General features: G+C 39.3%; 2 protein-coding genes across 20 annotated transcripts in view; one reads left to right on the forward strand and one right to left on the reverse strand.

The window, feature by feature from the left end:
* Positions 1–13,963, reverse strand: part of DCP1B (decapping mRNA 1B) — a 66,469-nt gene extending 52,506 nt beyond the window's left edge. For both annotated transcript variants that reach the window (XM_028829155.2, XM_015150773.3), the window contains exons 1-3: positions 13,649–13,963; positions 7,309–7,349; positions 2,666–2,793 (exon numbers count right to left, since the gene is read on the reverse strand). In XM_028829155.2, the coding sequence (XP_028684988.1) occupies positions 2,666–2,793; positions 7,309–7,349; positions 13,649–13,798 (319 nt within the window). In that variant the 5' untranslated portion in view covers positions 13,799–13,963. The remainder of the gene's footprint in view (positions 1–2,665; positions 2,794–7,308; positions 7,350–13,648) is intronic.
* The window catches only part of CACNA1C (calcium voltage-gated channel subunit alpha1 C), a 740,665-nt gene that overhangs the window by 21,188 nt on the left and 696,503 nt on the right, over positions 1–22,974 (forward strand). The gene's annotated exons all lie outside the window — the stretch shown is intronic.

Consider the following 22,974-nt stretch of genomic DNA (forward strand, 5'->3'; position numbering starts at 1 on the left):
AAACCTCTATCAATTCTACCTTTGTCTACTTGAAATGCCCAAATATGGCCTATGATATACATAAGCCAATGTGAAATGCCAAGACCATACAGAGAGATTCTTGACTATACAGAATATCTTGAGAAAACAGTCTTAAAAAAAAATCCTGAGTGAAGCTGAGTTCCTTGCCCAAAGAAAGGCCGACCAATCTACGTGCCACCAAAGAATATGTAAACCATACATAATTATTATATAACATATTTGAATTGTATTAAAATGTTTAAGAGGTATCTGAGACTCTGACAACACCTGTGGTAAACCCTTCTGTAGTGGGATTGAAAAGGCTTTTGCAAACAACATAAAACCAAATGACTCTGGCTGCAAAGGCAATCAGTATCAGATGTAAAGGAGAAAAAAAAAAAAGGCAAAATGAATTCAGAAAAGTAAATAGATCCATTCCCTATCACTCTTTGTTGTTCAACTGATTCTACTTCTTTTGTATGGAAATTCACTAGCAACATTTTAATATGCATCCCAAATTTGCATCCATGTTTAATAGTAGAGCAGTACAGGTAGTGGTGTGGAAAAAGCAATGGAAGTGAAATCAGAATCTGTGGGTTTTTACACAGTCTGCCACCTCACTGAGTCTCAGTTTTCTCATCTGCAAAATGGCAGTGAAAATGTCTACTCTACAAAATTGTGATTATTAAATACGGTAAAATAAATGAAAATCATTATAAAATATGGAAACATAAATGAAAATATGAAAAACAAATTAAAATAGAACAGTGCCGTTCAATAGAAATATGAGGTGAACCACGAACGTGAGCCACATCTATTATTTTAAATTAAAAAATTCAAAGAAGCAGGTGAAATTAATTTTAATAATATATTTTATTTTGCCCAATTTATCCAAGATATTGTCGTTTCAATGTGTTAATATAAAATAATTAATAATAGAGGTTTTTAACTTTTTTTTTTGGTACTGTCTGAAAATTGGTGCCTATTTGACACTCACAGTACAGCTTGGTTCAGACTAGCCACATTGCAGGTGCTAAACAGCCATAGCAGCTAGTGACTATCATAGTGGTCTGCATATGCTTAGAACCAAAGTGTATGTTTATTAGATCTAAATAGTATTTCCTATCAGATAAACCCTGTGGGACTTAAGGAGGTTATTTTTTAAATTGACGCATTAAAGAGAGTTTGCATTTTTATATTTTTGATATAGTAGTTAATACGTGATATATAATAAGAATTTAAAATATTACCTATAACTGACCAGACCATGTATTTATCCAAAATAAAAGCAACCAAAAATGATGATTATAGGTAACTTTGTAGTTATTTTATTAGGACTTAAATTATATATTAATTTGACATAAAATCTAATAATCTTAAAAAAACCTGACATAACTATAAGCACACAAAACAATTCAAACTATAAACAATTCAAACTGGCATTTCTGTAGAGAAGGAAAGGGTCTTGGAGTTGGAAATCCAAATCTTTTAGTAATCAACTACAATTGATAAAGTGTACCTTTTGGCAAAGAAACATGAGGAGAAAACACAATATTTTTCTATATTGCAAAACTTCATTTCACAGGACCTGCCATTAGTAAGTCATATTATAGTTTCAATAGCTTTATTTTTTTCCTCTCATAAAAATTTATTCTCTAAATAACAGGATGACCACCTATTATGACAATTATATATAGCATCATTTTAATGCATCTTAATGATGCGTTGGGGTTAAAATGTCAAATATTATTTACATTATACTCACTATTAAAATTATACTGAATAGTATATGGTAGGCAAATTCTTGTATCTTGAGTTCAAAGAGTAGGATGAAAAATATAAAGCAAACATTTCTTCACTGCAAGGTCTTTATGAAAGCTGTCCACAAAGCGTAAGGTGCATGTGTGTGCACACATGTGCACACACACATATTTATATATTATGTTCTTGTTTTCTGTGGGTGGAGATGTCCCTGCAACTGGCATATTTTCAGCAGTCTTCCTCTGGGCTGACCAGCAGTGCAACACAAGTGGTCAGAAAACGATATGAGAGTAAACTGTAGTATTAGAAAGGTGATGGCTACTTCATTTCAAATCTGACAAGGACTCTTTAGTTACCTACTATGACTTCCACATTACAAAGGGTTATTAAATTCTTAATGATGGAAAGAAACTTTTTGGACTTTGATTTTTTATTTACTTGTATTCAGAAGATGGCACTCCTACAACACAGGCCCTCAAACACTTTGTCAGCCCACTGGGCCAAAAGTGATACATCAAGAAAAAGTGCCATAGCAGACTCGTCACTTCTTCGTTCAGGGCGCCACCTATGTGTCTCTCTGGAGTCTCCTCACTAACAACTTGCCTCACCTAGCCCTGCTCAGGCTTAAGATCAGCAATGGGTTCACACTACAAATCCATAAAGCTTCAAAAGACAGAGTTTAAAGGTTTATATCATCATATTTATATTCACTTAAACTCTTCTAAGGAAGCATCTATTCCATCAGTTAGGCATGCATTTCCTAAACATTAGCATTTGTTAAAATGCTGACCACCCCCCATAGCCACTGATACCAAATGCAAACACAATAGCATACGCTGTACAATTTTAAACACTTGGCCAAACTTCAGCTGTAAAACTACCCAATGTAGTAAGAAAGACTCACATCTGGCATTTCTGTAGAGAAGGAAAGGGTCCTGGAGTTGGAAATCCAAGTCTTTAGTAATAGGTTCTGTCCTATTTTCCATGCTCAGCCTATTCATAATGGTGAATCCGTGCTTTGGAGAAGCAGACCTAAAAATCACAAGGGGTCAGCGGGAGATCAATAGACAAATTGCTTAGCATGCTATATTTTCAGTATAGTACATTCTGATGTGTCTCTCAACTTTTGTTTGTATATGCAGCTTTACACAAGCAGCCTGTACACATACTTCTCCACCACTGGCATCATTATGGACTAATTCCCATGTAATGCAGCAGCACTGTCATGATGACTCATTCGGTAAAATTGAGTCACACTTCATTTGTGGGGGTGTGTGTGTGTGTGTGTGTGTGTATGTGTGTATACAGTTGTTGTTTGTTTATTTCTTTACCTACGTTGTAAATTCCTTTAAGGCAGAGTAACTACTTTTTAAAATATTACTGACTTTTAAAGAATACTTTTTAAAAGTTAAATTAATTAAAGATATTTTTAAACAATCTTGGTAGTTAATATTAGAGTGTACATCACAATTATATGAAGACAATTTTCATAGAAAATGTTAAGTGTTAGTCTGAAACTGAAGGCTGCAAAATCTCTTAGCCATATGAATCAACTCTCAACAATGAGTTTGTGAGGACACAGCCTGAACTAGAAGTTTACATAACAGTGCACAGGGCAGATACTTTGTTTTTTTACGCAAAGCAAACAGCTTCACAGATAAACCACTATAGAAGTTTTTCTCTATAAAAATGTGACATTTAGTGACGTTTTATTTTCATTTCACTCAATAAACCTTGAATGCCTACTCTGCCAGGCAGAAAAGAATCCAAATCATACTGAGTATAAACTCTAACAACTATATGTGCATTCGTCTACCCTTGGGTGACAGCCATATAGTAATTCAACTGTTCAACTTCCGGTGACAAATGAAACACCACATATTTACACACTGAAGCTGAAGCAAGCAGAATTCATTTATTTACTTTAAATGAGGGTGCTAGGGCTGTTATTAACAAACCCACAGAAATGTTATGAGCAACAGGAAGACAAGTTGTTTATGTCTTAGTTTTATTTTGCCTCTATTTGATACTGATCAAGGAACACAGATACACAACCACTGCCAGGATTTTCTCCTGAAACCTCCAATTTTAAAACTGATGGGAGGCAATCCTTGCCTAGCTTATTTTACAAAGGGGTAAAGTGGTGGTAAGCATACAATCAATACCAGAAATAATCATGATCATCACTTCAACTTAAACTCAGAGGAAGAATGAAAATGTACTCCCAAAGAGCTCTGCTGGGGGGTCTTCTGGACGTGTCAAGTTCAGAAATCACCAGTGGGTGTCTCTATGAACTCTCTATTACAGAAAGGAAGGCATGGGAGGAAATAAATGATTTTTTAAATGGGATTAAGTGTTTTCATACAAGAATCAGAATTTGATTCTTCACGTATTTCATTATCACAACTGGATCTCACCTCTTTAATAGCACGGCTACTATACCATCTCATAATTTAGAAAATAGGCCCAGGGGATACATGTGCCAGCTGCTCTAAAGCAACTTCCATAAGAGAAGTCAAAATACATCACTGCCAGCTCCATTCCCTGTAACACGCCTCCCGCCCCCCAACCACCATGAGTTTTACATGCTTTTTGTAATTCTCTACTGAAGAAAGGCCTCAACATACTAGGATCTGGGAGGTTTTTGTTTTGCAGGGGATAAGGAAGGCATCCTATTCTTGAGGAGTTAGATTTGGAGAAGAGACTAAAAAAAAGCAAAGGATTATTTTCTCAATTTAATGTTTTGTTTAATTGAGAGTTCCATTAGAAACTTGGAGTACAGTAAGAAATCCTTGAAAATACAAACCTATATTTGGTTTGGATGTACAAAAGAAAATACTTGTATGATTTAAAAAAAAACCCTACTAAAAATTCCCAAAATCAATCATTAATACATACGAATACATTTTTTCTGTCACTTCTCCAAAGAGTAATAATACCTGTTATGAGAAATGAGTGAGAATGGACCCTGTGCGCACGGCACGTAGTACAGTTCAACCCTATGGCTTTTGTTGTAAACTTCAGAATCCTCAAGAGCGCTCATACTCTATTGACTAAACCTGCTTGGGGGCATGCTCTGGCGCTCTGGATGTTCGGGAGCATAATGTAGACGAATACGCCAATGGTTCTTGGGTACTCCACTGCTTTTCTGAGACTGTAAAGAACCTCACCTCCTTGTCACCGAGTGTGCTGGCCTTGCCTCCCATTCCTTCCTTCCCCCTCCCATTGTTGCCTCCACTGGAACAGACCTTCCTCGCCTGCAGCTGAGCTCCCTCCTGCCCAGCACACACAGACCTCCATCAGGCCCACACTTTGCCCCCAGTGGGCCTCTCTGTGCTGTTCTAGTCCTGCTTTTATCTTTCTAGCTGACTCCTCTGTATCCTTGCTGGCCCTCAAACCTAACCATAAACCCTCATCGGTTCCACTTTACACTCACTCCTTCAGGGAACAGCTTTCTTTCATGGCTTCAACTACCAAATTACTTCAGACAACTCCAAACCATCTCCAGCCCTGCCCTTACTCTGAGGGGCTGGACACCTCCACCCGAATGTCCTGCTACCAGTCCAGATCATTACTTCAAAGTAAAATGAGGGCTGATCCTCAAACCATATTCTTGACCTCCTGTCTTTCTATTCCACCAATGCTTCTGTCATTCTCAATCTTCCATGTTCAAAATATTGTCATTTTAAAAATTTCACCATTGCAATGCCCTTTCCATTTCAATTTCTATTATTCTAATCCCAACTCTCATCATTTCATATCTACTCCACTGCAATAATCTTCTCACTGTCCTGACTCCAATTTCTTCCAGAACCAGTGCATCCCCATGAAGTTAACACACTGACTTTCCCCACACATTTTCTCTATTACGCTCCTGTTCGTAAGCCTTCAATAACTTCCTACTGCTAAGAAAATAAATCTCAAAATCCAGAGTCTGCCATTCCAAGTCAGCAGATCTCTTTACACTTGCTAACTACCACAAACCAGTATAAGCCCTCTGCACCACATCTCCCTCACTGGCCCTTTTACACACCAGGTTCTATGCCTCTGCTCTTGCCATTCTTCCTGCTGAGACTGCCTTCCCTCTCCTCTGTGCAAGCTAAGTTCTACCATATTCCTGAGGCCCAATTCAAGACCCATCACTCTATAAAGCAGGGGTATCTAATGTTTTGGCCTCCCTGGGACACCCTGGAAGGGGAAGAATTGTCTTGGGCCACACATAAAATACACTAACAATAGCTGATGAGCTTAAAAAAAATCCTCTAATGTTTTAAAAAAGTTTACAAATTTCTGTCAGGCTACATTCAAAGCCATCCCGGGCCACATTTGTCCAGCGGGCCACGGGTTGGACAAGCTTGCTATAAAGCCTTCCACAATCACAGCAGTCCATTCATTGCTCAGAATCTATCCACTGGCACTTGGGGTACTCTATCCTGTATTGTGGCTTACCATAAACATGGATATATGTAGAAAGAAAATACACCTGGGTGTGTGTGTTTCCTGTCTCCCCAGTGAAACTGATACCCCTAGAAAGGTTTATATTAGGCCTTTTAATTTCATCTTTGTACCCCCAATGAAGGTGATGACCTTTCGCTATGACATTTTATGTGAATGTTTATGTGAATGAAAAGTTTGTTGAGCCAATATACATAATGTATGTCTCTATATGCACTTGTAATTTGATATGAATAATATAACAAGAAATGACTAAAAACACGAGCTTATTCAATCTATCCGGAAACATATTCTGTTAACTAGACAATGGAGGGCTGAAAGACATCTTCAATTCTGGATCACGCTTTTTTAAAGAGTCGGTGGTGGGAGAAAAATGATCAACGGCCGGGCGCGGTGGCTCACGCCTGTAATCCCAGCACTTTGGGAGGCTGAGGCGGGTGGATCACAAGGTCAGGAGTTTGAGACCAGCCTGACCAACATGGTGAAACCTCTGTCTCTACTAAAAATACAAAAAAAATTAGCCAGGCATAGTGGCGTGCGCCTGTAATCCCAGCTACTCAAGAGGCTGAGGCTGGAGAATCACTTGAACTCAGGAGGCAGAGGTTGCAGTGAGCTGAGAGTTGTGATCGTGCCACTGCACTCCAGCCTTGGCAACTGAGCGAGACTCCATCTCAAAAAAATAAATAAATAAAAATGATCAATGAAACCCTTTTCCAAATATTAACTGAACAATCTAGTATATCTCATAGTGTTCTTCTAGCTCCTGGCCAATGCATTATATTCAAGAACTTTGTGCCATTCATTTGAATCAAAGAATATTTAATCTATTTTAAACAGTGCTCAGTCAATGATTTAAGTTCATCTATATTGAAGTTTAAATTATATTCTGAAATTAGTATTCATCACAACATACCCGGTGACATTATTCAGTATTTATTCCCTTCTTCATGTCAACTAATAACTTCAAAACTGAGATTTAATTCTTTTACTTCTTTTTGAAATAAAACTGCATGCACTTGAAGAGTGACACAATTGAGCTAAAATATTATCTCAAAGATTGTTAGTTTCTTTATAAAAGTGAAACACTCTTACCTTGTATAAACAAATAAGGTTCCTTCCACATCAGTTTTCTCCTAAACAATAAAAACAAAACACACAAGACATGTATGTTCTCCTCATTCACAAACGTATAAAACAACTTCTCATGGAATAGGAATTATATCCAACTTCAAGCAGGTGAAACTGCAATGGGCCAAATACACCCAACATGAGGAGTGATTCTCAGGAAAAGGAGAAAGCAAGCTCTGGGCCATCAGTGTGCCTCTGCAGACTAGGCAGCAGGAAGCAGGCTTTCTTCTGTCATTTACAAAATAAACCATCATTATCTCTCTTTACCAAATACAGGGAGAGCAACATACCTCTAGCTGAAACGACGAGAAAGTAAGTGTGCTATGTGGATTTAATTAGAAAGAAGAGCGCTGCCTTTTTCTCCAGCCACCACACTGGGTGTGGAGCAAGCTGCAGACATCACTGGTGTCTGCATTTCACTATTCTTCATTTTGTTTTCCTGGTTCATTTTCTCTTGCCATATCCAGTCACTTAGGAGGGCAGATGATCTGTCAGTAACTCTACTTTAGCTGCTAGATAGGGAGGGCAATGATGGCCACAGAGTTCTCAGATGAATCAGTCACCTACTTAGTGTAGTCTATTTACAGTCAAGGTCCGCCCCGAGATCCCTGAAGTAAAGTTACACAAGTACTACCAAGTTAGGACTCAAGAAATTTGCCTGAGAAAATCTGGGAGAGGTGGTAAAGTTAAAATGATGCTTCAACTAGTTCATTTGACATTTCTTTTCCATTTCTCCAAAGGCAGGAAGCCGGGCCATTATGATAATATTCATCCATATAATGCATACTAAAAAACATACATGTAACTATCCAGGTGTTTGATTAACCAGTAACCAAGCCTATTGTAATTCAGAATTTAAAATGTACTTCTGCAATTTACATGGTTTAATTTCAGCATTCTATTTAAACCCCTGATATTTTATTATTAATATTCATGACCATAATCATTCAAAATTTAAGTACTCTATAATTTTGGTGAAAAATACACCCTTTAAAAAAAAAAGTGTAATGTCAAAACAGCAATTTTTAAAAGGCACACAAGGCATGATCCTTTCACATGCTCAAGCAATTTCAGCCAATTTCTCATTCACTTTAGTTCAGTGGGCCTCAAAGTGTTATCCCCAGATCAGCGGCATCAGCATCACCTGGAACTTACTAGCACTGCAAGTGTTTGGGCTCCTACCCAAACCTACGGAATCAGCAACGCTGGGGATGGTGCTCAGCAATCTGGTTTTCATTAACCTGTCCCGGTGATTCTGATGTATGCTAGTCTGAGAGCCACTCACTGCCTCAGCTCAACAACATACTCTCTGCCCATGAAATTATATTACAAGTCCTGAAAACAAAATCCATTATGGCACAAATCGTATCAAGTTATTATCAAGAGTAAATGGCTATAAAAAAATCATTACTTAGTAACAAAATTTTAAATCTCAAGATGTTTATTATTATGGAATATGAAATTATAAATAAAGAATTTAGACTAGGTACAGTGGCTCATGTCTGTAATCCCAGCACTCAGGGAGGCCAAGACAGAAGGATCACTTGTGGCCAGGAGTTCAGTTTGAGACCAGCCTGGGCAACATAGTGAGACCCTGTCTCTACAAAACAAAAATTTTTTTAATTAGCCAGGTGTGATGACACATACCTGTAGTCTCAGCTACTCAGGAGGCTGAGGAGGGAGGACGGCTTAAGCCCAGGAGTTTGAGGCTACAGTGAGCTATGATTGTACCACTGCATTCCAGCCTGGGCAACAGAGGGAGACCCTGTCTCTTATAAATAAATAAATAAATAAATTTCGAAACAACTTTAGCCGGTTTTTTCCCTAACATATAAGCATAGGTAAGAAAGTCAGGGACTTCATCCTTAAACTAGATCCACTATAAAGTTTGTATAAATCACTACCACATACTGTGCAACATATCCTGATTTCTGAAATGTGGCTCATTTGCCCCTGTACTTTGAAAAATATCCAAGTCAAAATGAAAAAATATATATACAGAAACATTACTTATCTTTCTTTGAAAACAAACGTGGTTAATTCCTATCTGTTGACAAATGTATATCCTGAGTGTACTTTAAGCACTAAGAATTACTTAAACCCAAACCACCAAGGTATTAATCAGGAAAATGGCCCCTACAGTACAGTAAATGCTACCTGAACAAATTTTTGGCTGTCCCTAAAGTTTAAATGATTCAGTCAGCATGTATTCACAAGTCCACAAAGCATTTAAAAATAAATTTGTAAAAACTAAGTATTTGGTATTACCCATTATATTGTCAGGAAACTGAGCCAAGATACAGGCGACAGAACTAGGACTTTGCAGAACCTCTATGTACCGTCAGGATCACGCCCCACAAGATCAAAACACTCTCCTGGTATTCCAGTATTTGACCTTGGACTGTTTCATCTTAGAGATCCGAATCAGGATATCTATATACATCAGCACACATAAAACTAAATAGCTTCTGACTTGTTTCCTTTCTTCCTTGATGTAACAGAAATTCTCTTAATTTAAAAAAAAAAAAAAAACCTTTAATGCCACATTTTAGTTTTTAAAATTCCAAGGTCAGAAATGTAAAAGGCATGCTTCTCCTAAAATTAATCTGTAACTTAAAACAAGCAATTGTCAAAACTAAGATTTTTATTTAGCATTACACACAAAGAATATGAATTTGTTCATAGGAAGGAGTTGTGTTTCAGTAATCACAACCTGGGACCTATAGTGGGGTTCTTGCCAGATCATGCCGGGCTAATTAGCTTATTATGATATGTCTCAGTTTCTCCATTGAAAAGAGATAACCAGGCCGGGCACAGTGGCTTACACCTGTAATCCCAGCACTTTGGGAGTCTGAGGCAGGTGGATCACCTGAGGTCAGGAGTTCGAGACCAGCCTGGCCAACAAGGAGAAACCCCGTCTCTACTAAAAATACAAAAATTAGCTGGGCGTGATGGCAGGAGCCTGTAATCCCGCATACTAGGGAGGCTGAGGCAGGAGAATAGCTTGAACCGGGGAGGCAGAGGTTGCAGTGAGCCTAGGTTGCGCCATTGCACTCCAGCCTGGGGGACAAGAGCGAGACTTCGTCTCAAAAAAAAAAAAAAAAAAAAAAAAAAAAAAAAAAAAGAGAGATAACCAGCTTACAATACTCAGATCTTTTGATGAAAAAAACGTCAGGTGCTCTATGATACCTGGATAAAAGAGACTTTGAAAATGTACATTTCTGTTCTATTATAGCTGCCCAAATTCATGCATTTTCCTGGCCCCTCCACAGTTATCCAAGGGCAACCAGATTTTTTTTTTCTTTCTGAGCAAAGTCCAGGGTTAGGGATGTGCAGAATAGTTAAAACAAGATTAGATGTTCCTTAGATCCTTTAAGGAGGACTTTTAAGTATTAGTTACCAGTCCTGGGGTATTTTAGCTTAAATTTTAAAAGTACAATTTGACAATTTAATATTATATTCTATTATAAAATCTAACAAGTGCTAAAGAAATAAGCAATTCAGAATTCAAAATACTAAAAAACCCAAAATGGAATATAAAATAGTGCTGTTTTGCAAATTTTGGGGACTGCACACTGACACAAAATAGCTCAGCACAATCTCTATTTTAACTTGATTATTCTCAATTAAAATAATCAAAACGTAGGCCTCAACTTATCCTCCCAAATCTCTCTTAATCATGCATGTAGCATCGGCGTCACCTATGAAGCTTTCAACAATCTCAAATGCCTGGGTCTCATTATCCAGAGGTTTTAGTTTGGCATTTTTCACTTTTAAAAAACTGTGAGTTAACTGGCTACACCAAAAACTTAGAAAACCACTAGCTCGGAACACAACCTCAGTCACTGTAGGGCAGTTTTCAGGCTCAGCTCACCTGGCCTCTATTCTGCAGATGTCCTAACACTCTTCCCTTCAGTGCAACAGCCAAAAACGTCTCCAGACGCTGCCAAATGTCACCTGGGGGCAAAATCAACTCCAGCTGGGAGCCACTGGTCTAAGGACTGACAGCTGGAAAATACCAGGGCTATGGTCTTCAATTGACACACAGGTATTAATATTTTGGAGGGGGGCATCTTTCCTCGCAACAGGGAGTAGATCTAACTCTAAAATTCCTATTCCAGTCATGACATAATCTTTCTTAATCCTTCTTTAAAGCAGTTCATTTTCTATATACCTTTCCTTCCTAATTTCTCCTCCTCTGAAAGGCTGAAGTCATTCTTCATCCATTTTCAGGGCAATAAGAATTCCCCTCTTTAACATCTTCCCTGCCTTCTTGTAAATACTTTCTCCTCTCTTCTCAAGAATGTTCTCATATTCTTATTAGGTTTACATTCAAATGGCTCCCACCCAGAGTGACAGCACATGGAGACAGTGGTCATAATTTATTTGCCTCCAGCAACTGCTCTGCAGCTGAACTAGGTCTCTCTCTTTGTTTTTCTGGCTACGACAGCCTTGAATATTAGAACTTTGAAAGAATGACCTTTTCCTGAGTGAATTATACCCTGTCTGAAGGCAACATGTCCAGCAAGCAGGAAAACATAACTCCTGTAAATAATGCATTGTGACACATCTGCTTTTTGATGAGGCTTTAGGTATCTAATAAACATCTGTAACTATCTTAAAAGGTATCTATCACATAGATAACGGTCAAAAGCCTACAGGAAACAACTATTATTCAAGAGAAATGCTCTACTTTCTTTATATTAATAGTTTCTCAGGATGCTCCAGACTCGAATCCCAGTGTCAAGTCAATTTATACAACTATACATCTCTGGTCCTCATCTCTCTACTATGGAATTAACTTTTACAGGATTATAACATTATGCCTTTGGCATTTTTCTACACAGCAGCAAAACAGCCTTATGTAGAATATCTTCATATATACTTTTAATTACCATGGAGGAAACTGTCTACTATGTTGCTCAATGTTCTTTATGTAAAGACCTAGGTGACAAATGCCCCTGGAAACTAGGGGGAAATAACCTTTCTCCTGATTAAGTGGTAGGCTTTCTATTACAGAAGAATGAATATTAAAGAGCTCTTCCTGTTCTCCTTTTGAGTTTGGCTACTAGGAGCGCAGACCTAAATTCTTTGCCCCATTCCTGTAAATTTCCTCTGTTAAGAACTTTGGGCAAAACTGTTTGTCTATCCCATTCTTGCTTGCTTTTTTATTTTTATGTTAATGATTTTCAGGTGAGTTTTTAACTACAGGCTGCTGAACTACACTGGAGATAAGTAGGCTTATGAATGTGGGTGTTAAAAAAAAACAGAGTTGTTCAACATGGATGTTTTCCTTGCTTAAGTTCTGGTGTTTATACAACCGACTTGAAGAACACAAAAAGTTTATCTGAAATCCATTCATCAAGGCTAAGTTCTCCATACTGTTTTGTAACTTATTTTAAAATGATGGATATCATATATGTGATATTTAATGGGCAATATATAATGGATGATGAATATTATTTGGACAAAAGTCATTATGAGGAAAGAAATAAAATTACATCTCTCTACATTCGAGTGGGTGGGTTACAAAATTACAAGCAGCAATTCCTGCAACAGGATTCCAGTGTTCTAGGCTTCTACCCCATTCTAACTGTGAGGACAATGAAATTTCATTCCATTACCATTTATTGGGACTCTGCTTTGAGAAGAGCACTAAAATAATCTGGCTCCCAAATGGCCTCCAATATCAAACTTGGTGGGCTGTCGTATAATAATCCTCCCAAGAGCATCAGCCTCCTTCTAAGTGTTGGACCCTGCCCCATTTTGTCTTTTATTTGACGAGGTTGGCTCTTTTCTTGGCGTTTCCCTAGTTTACAACTTGCAGATTTCTCCCCTTCTATCAAGTTTTGATTTCTCTTTGTCCCATCTAAGACTGACATTCCAAAATCAGAACTCTGCACTTTTATTCATCTGCTGTCCCTGCCTCCCCCATAGCCACAGATTCACTGTAACAGAACTCTGCTTTACTGTCTCGAGCACATCGGTCTTCCGACCTTAAGGCATCAGGTCCTTCCTTTCCTTCGGCTCTCAGGGTGCGGTACCCGATCGGTCTGGTCTCCCAGCGTTGGGTACGTTAGAGATTTAAGTCTTTTCCCCAACTCCAGGTAGCTCCACAGATCCGCCTCCCTTCCCCCAAACCCCCGGGAGCGCATCTCCACAACTTCGGCCTCAGGCCCCAGATCCACCCACCTCCAGGGCTTCAACGTCTCCTCCCCCTCACCGGGTCCTCCTGTCCTGAGTCTGACGCCCCCCGCCTCCACCCCAACCCTGCTCTGCACTGCTCCGCCGCGTCCGCACGCACCCACTCGTTGGCCCGATGGCCGAAGGTGTACAGAGCCACCTGGCTGGCCACGTCCACGATGCGGTTGATATAGGGGTCGTGGCGCTGCAGGGCCGCTAGGCTGATGTCGCGCCCCTTCCCCACCAGGCCGCCTGCCGCCACGGCTGCCATCTTCCCTCCCTCCCCGACATAGGCACGGGGCTCTTGGAAGCCACTCTCAATAGATCGCAGAACGAGCGAGCTGCTTCGCTACCAAGAACCCACGGCGACCACAAGGCCCGGGAGGCCTTTTCCGGCTCCAGTCACCCACACCCTCCCGCCCGCCGACTGACGCAAGGCCTCACTAATCGATGGCCGCGCTCCGCCCACTGAGGATCGTTGCCACTGGCAACGACAAGCCCAGGCCTGCCCTCTGCATCCCGTTTCTTTCTCCAAGAGCTGTTTTTCTTCACGCTGGAGCCTTTGAGCTGTGTGCGCGGTAGGACTTCCTTCTTGGATGTGTTCGACGCCTTGGCATATCTTTTCTTTGGCGCTTCAGTGATCAGACCTATCACAATAAATAAGCCTCGAGCATCAAGAACTCTGAAGAGAAAGAGAACTGAATTGATTTCTGAATGCGCTAACACCCAGTGGTTCTCAAAGTGTGGTGTGGTCCTGGAACCCCTTGGGAGTTTCTGAGACCCTTTCAGGGGATCTGCAAGGTCAAAAAAAAAAAAAAAATTTGATGACAATGCTAAGACTTACTTATTTGACTTGTTCACTGTGGTGACGATTTGCAGACAATGGTGGTTAAAAGTGCTGGTGGCTTAACCCAATCATGGCAGGGACACCAAACTGTATTGCTAGTGAAAGTACGCACGTGTCACTAACCTGCATTCTCAGTTAAAAAAAAAAAAAAAAGCTAGAGAGCCAGTGTCACCTGATGGTGTTCTTGATAAGCAGTAAAAATTATAAATTTTATTGAAGCTTAATCCTTGGGTACCATTCTTTTTAGTATTCTGCATGAAAAAAATAGGAAATAGGCATAAAGCACGTCTGCTACAAAATGAAGTGTGTCATACTTGTCTCTAGGAAAATACTTCTGTGCTTGAGTTGTGGGCCGAATTCACGTTTTTTTTTTTATTTTCATAAAACATTTTACTTGAAAGAAAGATGGGCAAACTATGATTATTCAAACAGGTACTTGACAGACATTTTCCTGAAAATAAATAAAGTGTGCCTGTCACTTTCAGGAAAACAAGGGACAATTACTGCTGCCAATGATAATTTTTAAGCCTTCAAGCCAGAATGAAAAGTTTAGAAAATGTGTATCTGCTGCCATGAGCTTGACAACGTCTCAATATTTAACGTTTTTTTTCTGATGAGATCAATGATGATATTAATGAGTGCAATTTTAACAAATCTTGTGTAATGGAAAGTGTCAGTATCTCAGAGATCTGCTTAACTCAGTGGTCCAGTATTTTCCAAATGACTGATGTCTCATGCTACATAATCATGCACAGGCAAAAGATCCATTCCAGGACAAGGTGGACTAATGGATTTTTAATGTAACAGTATGAAAAGTTAATAGGATTTCAGATAGTACATTGCAGCTAAGCTTTGAGAAACTCCAGCTTGTCAAGTTTTGGTATATTGTCCAAGAAGAATATCCACAGTTATCTGAAAAAGTCTATTAAAATATCCATCTCTTTTCCAACTACATTATCTATATATGAGGCCAGAGTTTCTTCATATACTCCAAACAAAACACACATAGCCCGGCCTCTTTAAAGTTATTTTTAATTTCCAACGTGGTAAATATAGGTAGATATAACTCATATAAACAAAAGTTCTCTGAGGGAGTCCTTAATATTTTTTAAGAGTGGGCCAGGTGCAGTGGCTCACGCCTATAATCTCAGCACTTTGAGAGGCTGAGGCGGGCAGATCACAAGGTCAGGAGTTCAAGACCAGCCTGGCCAACATGGTGAAACCCTGTCTCTACTAAAATTACAAAAATTAACGGGGCGTGGTGGTGGGCACCTGTAATCCCAGCTACTTGGGAGACTGAGGCAGGAGAATCGCTTGAACCCGGGAGGCAGAGGTTGCAGTGAGCCGAGATCCTGCCTCTGCACTCCAGCCTGGGTGATAGAGACTCCACCTCAAAACTAAATAAATAAATAAAAAGTAATTTAAGAAATGATTTTTAAGAGTGTAAAGGGGTCTTGAGACTAAAAAGTTGAGAACGGTTGATCTAAACCATTTATCTAGCATTAAATATTAGAACAACTGTGCAGACATTATGACATTCATAAATTCTTACCTATTTGATATAGAAATATCATAGATATGGCACACATGCCCTGTCATAATAATATGTTGCAATATAATCTTTGCAGTCACAATTCAATTGTACTGAAATTCTTGGTTAAGCTGCGTTTTGTAGTCTCAGTCCTGTTGATTCCCAAGCCTAACTTCCCAGTGGGGAAGAATATAGCAACGGCTTTCAAAGAACTTTTTTTGACTGAGGCTGGGGTTATTTGCAGTCTGACCCAGAGCATATGTTTATATATTTATACCTGATATTAACTAGAATAAATGTTTCATGAAACAATACTAAGTGATACAGACATTTTTTAAATTGCTGTTTGTGACTTTGTAAATTGATTTCATGATCAACTAATGGATTGTGACCTGCAGTTTGAAAAACACAGGGCTACAGCAACTGAACAACCACACAAAGCTGACTAGACAACTTTCCATGTTAGTTCACTGCCTTTTTCCAGTGTTACTGACCTGTTTGCTCTTCATCGCATACTCGTTTTTGCTTCCAAAAACGAGTCTAATTTGTAATATGGGCAATGGAGAATTTTGTGATTAACACTTGAACTAGTCACACTCTCTCACTTGATTAGCTGTTCTAATTTGGATTTTTCAGCATGAACCCACAGATTCTACTTTGCATTTCCCTCATACATATAATGAGGCCTTGCTTTTCTTTTGTCTGTTAAGTTCCATGATCCTTACACAGATCATTTTCCAGTCTTTCCATCTTTAAAGTGTAAAGAATAGATTGTGGCCTCCAAAGAATGAATTGCTTTGAGCTCAGTAGAGAAGACAGGCAGTATGGGGGCCGTTGTAAAAGCTTAAATGTTCATAAACCAAAAGTGCATTCGGGTCTTGGTGATCTGTATGACTACAACTGCAGAGCATTTACTGAGTGCTCACTTGATGAAATGCATTAATTCTTCTTGATTTATTGTTGCTTCTTGTGTCTGTGCTGAAATTACATGGTCATGTCATCTCCGGTCTTTGATCTCACTGATGAGTAAGATGAAGATACCCTTACTGTGCTTATGGGAAAGATTTCACACATGTGAACAACATGCCAATATGATGCTTAGTAGAGAAGGGTTGATTTTTTGTGTGTTGAGAGTTAATGAAACAACCCACCTTCTGTTCCAACCTCCTTGTATCTGAACTCTTTTCTCCCAAGTATCTCACACATTCCCATCCCTGTACCTTCGCCCATCTGTCTTCTTAGCTTGGAATGACCTTTTCCTGGAAAACTCACCTCCTGTCTTCTCCCATACACTCCTTTCAGCCTGTGAATCCTCAGTGCAGTCTGTTGCGATTTTTCTTGTGGCACTGAACTCACTTTATCCTGACTTAGACTTATTTCTTTACTATGTTACATATACTTTTTTTTCCAGTTCTTAAAAAAAAAGAGTCACTGTAATAAAAGAGAATTGTTATAGAAAATCTAGTCTGAAAACGTTATTGCAATTGAACAAGAAATGTAGCTTTGAGTTTCTTGACAGATAAGCAAAAAGGAGGAAATAGTATGTTTCATAAATTTTTATTTATTTATTTATTTATTTATTTACTTTTGAGACAGGGTTTTTCTCTGTTGCCCAGGCTGGAGTGCAGTGGCAGGATCACAGCTCACTGCAGCCTTGACCTCCGGGGTTCAAGCAGTCCTCCCACCCCAGCCTCCCAGGTAGCTGGGACCACAGGCGGGTGCTACCATGCCCAGCCAATGTTTTTTTATATTTTGTAGTGATGGGGTCTCATTATGTTGCTCAGACTGGAGATGTTATTTTATTTATTTATTTTTTTGTGACGGAGTCTCGCCCTGTCGCCCAGGCTGGAGTGCAGTGGCGCGATCTCCGCTCACTGTAAGCTCCACCTCCCGGGTTCACGCCATTCTCCTGCCTCAGCCTCCCGAGTAGCTGGGACTACAGGTGCTGCCACCTCGCCCGGCTAGTTTTTTGTATTTTTAGTAGAGACAGGGTTTCACCGTGTTAGCCAGGATGGTCTCCATCTCCTGACCTCGTGATCTGCCCGCCTCGGCCTCCCAAAGTGCTGGGATTACAGGCGTGAGCCACCGCGCCCGGCCGGAGATGTTATTTTTTATGTGCTTATCACCCGTATAGTCTCCCTAGCACTTGGTCCAATGCCTTGTGCATAATAGAGATTCAATAAATGCTTATTCTTTCGAACTAAACCCAGAGTTAGTGGAATTTACTCATTAAATGTCAGCATTTTTTAAAGAGCTCATGATTTATAAAATAATGAAATCCAAGTTGGGATAAAAGAACATATAATAGCAAGTCCTGATCTCTCAGATTTTACATTCTAAGGGAGATAGAAAAAAATGGAAAGGTTTTTGGTTTTTTAACTTTCAAACAAAAAACTCTTGAAGATGAGACATCATACTCAGAGAAAAAAGATAAATAATGTTGCAGTGACTTCAGCATTGCCGTATTGTTCATCTCCTCGGCCCACAGAGCTTTATTTTTTTTATTCTTTTTTCTGCCCCCCAAAGTCCTAAAGCTCTGACCTTCTAGGATGACGCCAGCCTTCTGCCTTCTTTCTATTTGAATAATCTGTGTTTGTAAAACCAGGTCATCATCACTTATCCAAATATACTAAGTTGCAGGCTCGATATTAGTAAAAGACCATTTCAAATAGGCAAATTCTTTTTTAATCCATGTAACTTCCGTTTCTGTTGGCGTCCAGAGTGCTGGCGCACTTCCACTGCGTTTCCATAAGCCTCGTCATGATACCTTGGACAAATATTGGTGACTTCGGGTTTCATGATTATATTATAATTGTCATTAGGTTAAATATATGCTCACACTTGGTTTTATAAAGTTGGATACTGCAATTTAAAACAAGTTTGTAGTATGATAAAAAAAATATGTTTGGGTCTGGGGTTTTTATACTGTGGCGATGACTGGGTAAGACAAAATTCAGCACCTAGTCAATTAAGATAATTGTAAGAAGACAGTATGTTTAGATTCTTTGAAAATCAGAATATAATTGAAAACCGGTTTTGTAGGTGTGAATGAATGTTTGCATGCAAATATGGATTGACTATATCATAATTTTAAAACACAAATACACAATGTGCTTTATTAGTACTCTTTTCTTTGTTGTGTAAATACCCTCTAAGTCTGGCATTTGTCCTGTAGCAGAATATGTTAGAATGAAGAGGAAGAGAGGAGCTTCCAGGATGCCCCTAAGAATCTGATTCTGAGATGACTTAAACAGCCTCTGATGCTGTGCTTTTACCATGTGTATTAGTTGCCCTTTTTTTGCTAGGAACTTTATTCCAAAGGATGACAGAAGTGAAGAATTAACTCCCTCTCCCTGTGGAGGAGAACAGTTTGAAGCAGTGTGTTATCAGTTGTTTTCAATGCACGGTTCATTTATTTTTTTAAGCAGCAGAGCACAGTAGAAAGGGCACCCCCCTGGAAAGGGAAACTAGTTTCACCTCTTTCTATCTATGTGACATTCAACCAATGACCTCACCTATACCTTGGGGAACATAATATTTGCTCTACCAATTTCACTGGGTAAATGAGATCAAGTGAGAAAATGTACCAGAAAAAGCTTTGCAATCTGTACAATGTTCTGCAAATGAAAAAAAAAAAAAAAAAAAAAAAAAAAACTATTATAATTAGTAGTAGTAAGACTATTGCTATCTTCATCATGATTATTATTAGTTTCATGACCAGTATTATTCTTTCTAATAGAAGCCCAGAAGGGATACTTTTAGTCCAATTACCCAATTAGTGTTCAAATCAAAAAAAATTCTGCATAAGTGACAAAGAATATGTTAATTTCTAAGGCAGCACATTCCCAATATTTTTATACAATAAAGGATGCAAGTTAAAACATACTTATCAGAAACTTCACAGAGGAAGATAAAATATAGGAGACATAGCTCTTTGTTCTGCAAGGTTGTACAAAGAAGTTACAATTTGAAACAATTGTTTGGAAGCCAGAGCAGAATGAGAAGGGGCAAATATGGGGTGAAGATTGGGTGATGTGAGGAAGGCAGACATCTCCCAGGGGGGCTTTTGCTAGGGTAAGAGGTAACCTATACCTTTGAAAAGGTCAGAAATTCTCGAGTCTGGGCCTTATAGCCCCCTGGACTAGACCTCTGTTAACTTGACCTAGAGCGGGGTTGGGGTAATTAGATCTTCTTGGAATGGAGAGACCACTCGTGAATTGACCACTCGTGAATTTTCTCTTTTGATCTCTCTTTGCTTCTCTCTGCCAGTCCTATGAAATCTATTAATTTTAGTGTCACTGTCAGAAGTCAGGTGAAGGCGTAGTGGGTCTAGAGGATCTCTACAATAGCTACTTCTTTTGATTTGTTTCTTTGTGTTTCTGGGCATCATCCTAAGATACGAGGAAGTACCTTTAATTCCACATGAAGAGATCATGGGCTTAAAATGCAAAGATCTGATGCTGCTACCCAATGTCCATGAGTCTCAGTCAAAGTAATCAGTCATTTGATTACCAAGAGGGAGAAAAAGATGTTAAGACAGAGGAAGTAGAGGTCGGACACAGTGGCTCACGCCTGTAATCCCTGCACTTTGGGAGTCTGAGACAAGTGGATCACCTGAGGTCAGAAGTTCGAGACCAGCCTTGCCAACATGGCGAAACCCCGTCTCTACTAAGAATACAAAAAATTAGCCAGATGTGGCAGCGGGCGTCTGCCCGCTACTTGGGAGGCTGAGGCAGGAGAATCACTTGAACCTGGGACACGAAGGTTGCAGGGAGCCAAGATCGCATCACTGCAGTCCGGCCTGGGAGATTAGAGTGAAACTCCATCTCAAAAAAAGTAAAAATAAAAAAATAAAGGAGGAAGTAGAAACTGCAGAAGACAAATCTCTGTTTCATTCTCAGTGTACCATGGAAAGGACAATGGAAGTTGCTTGCCATGCCTCTGAAAACACAAGCAGCTCTGTGTCACATTATTGAGGAAGATGTTATTGGATGTGGCTGATTTCACATAAAGGAGCCTTGTCCTAGGACATAGAGGAGTGTTGAGGGTTGTCACCGGATTATCTTTCACATTAACTAGGTGTGTGCTAGCTGATTCATTATCATAGCACCAAGGTCATAGAGGGATGACCTGAATGATTATCTGCTTTGAGCAAAGAACCCACAGTTCTGGGCAAGTCACGTCACTTCTCTGTGTAATAAAGAGATTGAATTAGAAGAGTGCTACCCAGCTACAGATTCCGTGGTTCTCTATTAAGCTACCTCCATTCATATCAAATGCATATCAAATCTTTACAAACATGTAGATAAGCCCAGAAACAATACTGAACGATTTGTTTAAGGGAATATCTCACACTGAAATTATGTCAGGGAAGCAGCCCATTAAAGACTTTTTAATGTTAAATCAAAACTGAGGGCTGAAAAGCCTTTCTTCTTCCGTGTGTTGTGTTCCCTCATGCTCCAAGGAAAGCTGTTGTAGGGAGGAAGGAATGTTTCCTCTTGCCATGCTGTAGGCAGCTTCCTGCCCGGGTGGATGGGCTCTCACTGTAGATTGCTAATCCAGGTGAAATGAGTATTTCAAATCACCTATGATGATTTGCATGGCAGTCTGTAAGAAGCAGTTGGGAAAGAGTGTCAGAGACTCCTTGGTGGAATGCATTTGAAGAATTTCGTAATTACTTATTGTTCTTACAACCTACTATGTTAGCTTTCCACTTTGTCGTTGATTTTTCTCTTTTTAAACTGATGTATGAAGCCCCAAAGGTAATTGGGCTGCAAAACATTGTGCTAAACTAACCTTAAGTCCAAGATGAGAGGCTTTGGAAAAATACTTGGCTTGGTCAGGGGCTAGAACTCTAGTAGTGGGGACAAGAGGGTAGAGGGATGAAGGGGAGGTATAGTATCTACTTCTATAATGCTGAGATTTGAGAATATTTCCTTACCCAGTCCCTCAAGCCTATCATACATATTCTATATTGGGTTGACAAACTACAGTTCACAGGCTAAATCTGGCCCTCTGCCTGTTGTGTAAATAAAGTTTTATTAGAACACAGCCATGCTCATTGAATTGTCTATGGCTGTTTGCACCCTGCAACAGCAGAGTTGAGTAGTTGCAACAGAGACCATGTGATCTGCAAAGCCTAAAATATTTACTGTCTAGTCCTTGACAGAAAAAGGTTTTTGGCCTATATTATTTAAACAACTCAATACATAAGTTATACTGAGGACTTTCTACATGCTTAGTCGGCAACCAGTTTGTGCACATTGTAAATACACAATAGATTGGAAGCCCAGTTTCTATTCTCAAGGAATTTAAAATGTAGTTGAGGAGACAAAGACTAGCATACATGAAAAAATAGTGAACAGTGAAAGGCAATGTATAATCAAGGGTTCGACTGTGATGTACAGGCAAGTACCAGAATTTGGAGAAAAGGAAGGAGGATCAGTGAGACCTCTAGTAGTTGGGGAAAGCAATATTTAATATAAAAAGTTTCCGGACACAATAAGAGCTTGGTTGCTCCCTTGAGATCCATCGTAATTGGATTTGACCTGTATTTCCACTCCAGTGTCATTTAAATCACTGTTATTTTTGGCCTTGTGCTTAGAAGACACCTAAATGACCAGAAATATTTCTGAGTGACTTTAGCTGACTGATTTTCCTGGGATTTGGGATTCCTTCAATCTCCCTAAACTACAGAAAATTAAATCTAGCCATAGTGGCATAATGTCTTTCTCTTTTGAAGACAATACAGCAAAATGATTGCAAGCATGAGCTCTGCAGTCAAAGAAACCCAAGTTTCAATCTCCCTCTAGCTGTGTAACCTTGGGGAGACTCTAAAGCTCTGTGCCTCAGTTTCTTCCTTTACAAAGTAGAAACAACAATAATGGCAACCTGCTAGGGTTATTGTGATAACTAGATCATATAAGGCCTGTGACGTGTTTAGAATATAAAGTGCCTGCCTGGTATGAAGAGGTCTCCATGAATGTTTAGTTATTGGTCATTGCTCCTGAGAATAGCAAGGTTTACATCCTGCACAAAAGAGTCATACTTACTTCCGGAACAAAAATTA

Source organism: Macaca mulatta, chromosome 11 (genome assembly GCF_049350105.2).
Source record: "Macaca mulatta isolate MMU2019108-1 chromosome 11, T2T-MMU8v2.0, whole genome shotgun sequence".
NCBI classification, from domain to species: Eukaryota; Metazoa; Chordata; class Mammalia; order Primates; family Cercopithecidae; genus Macaca; species Macaca mulatta.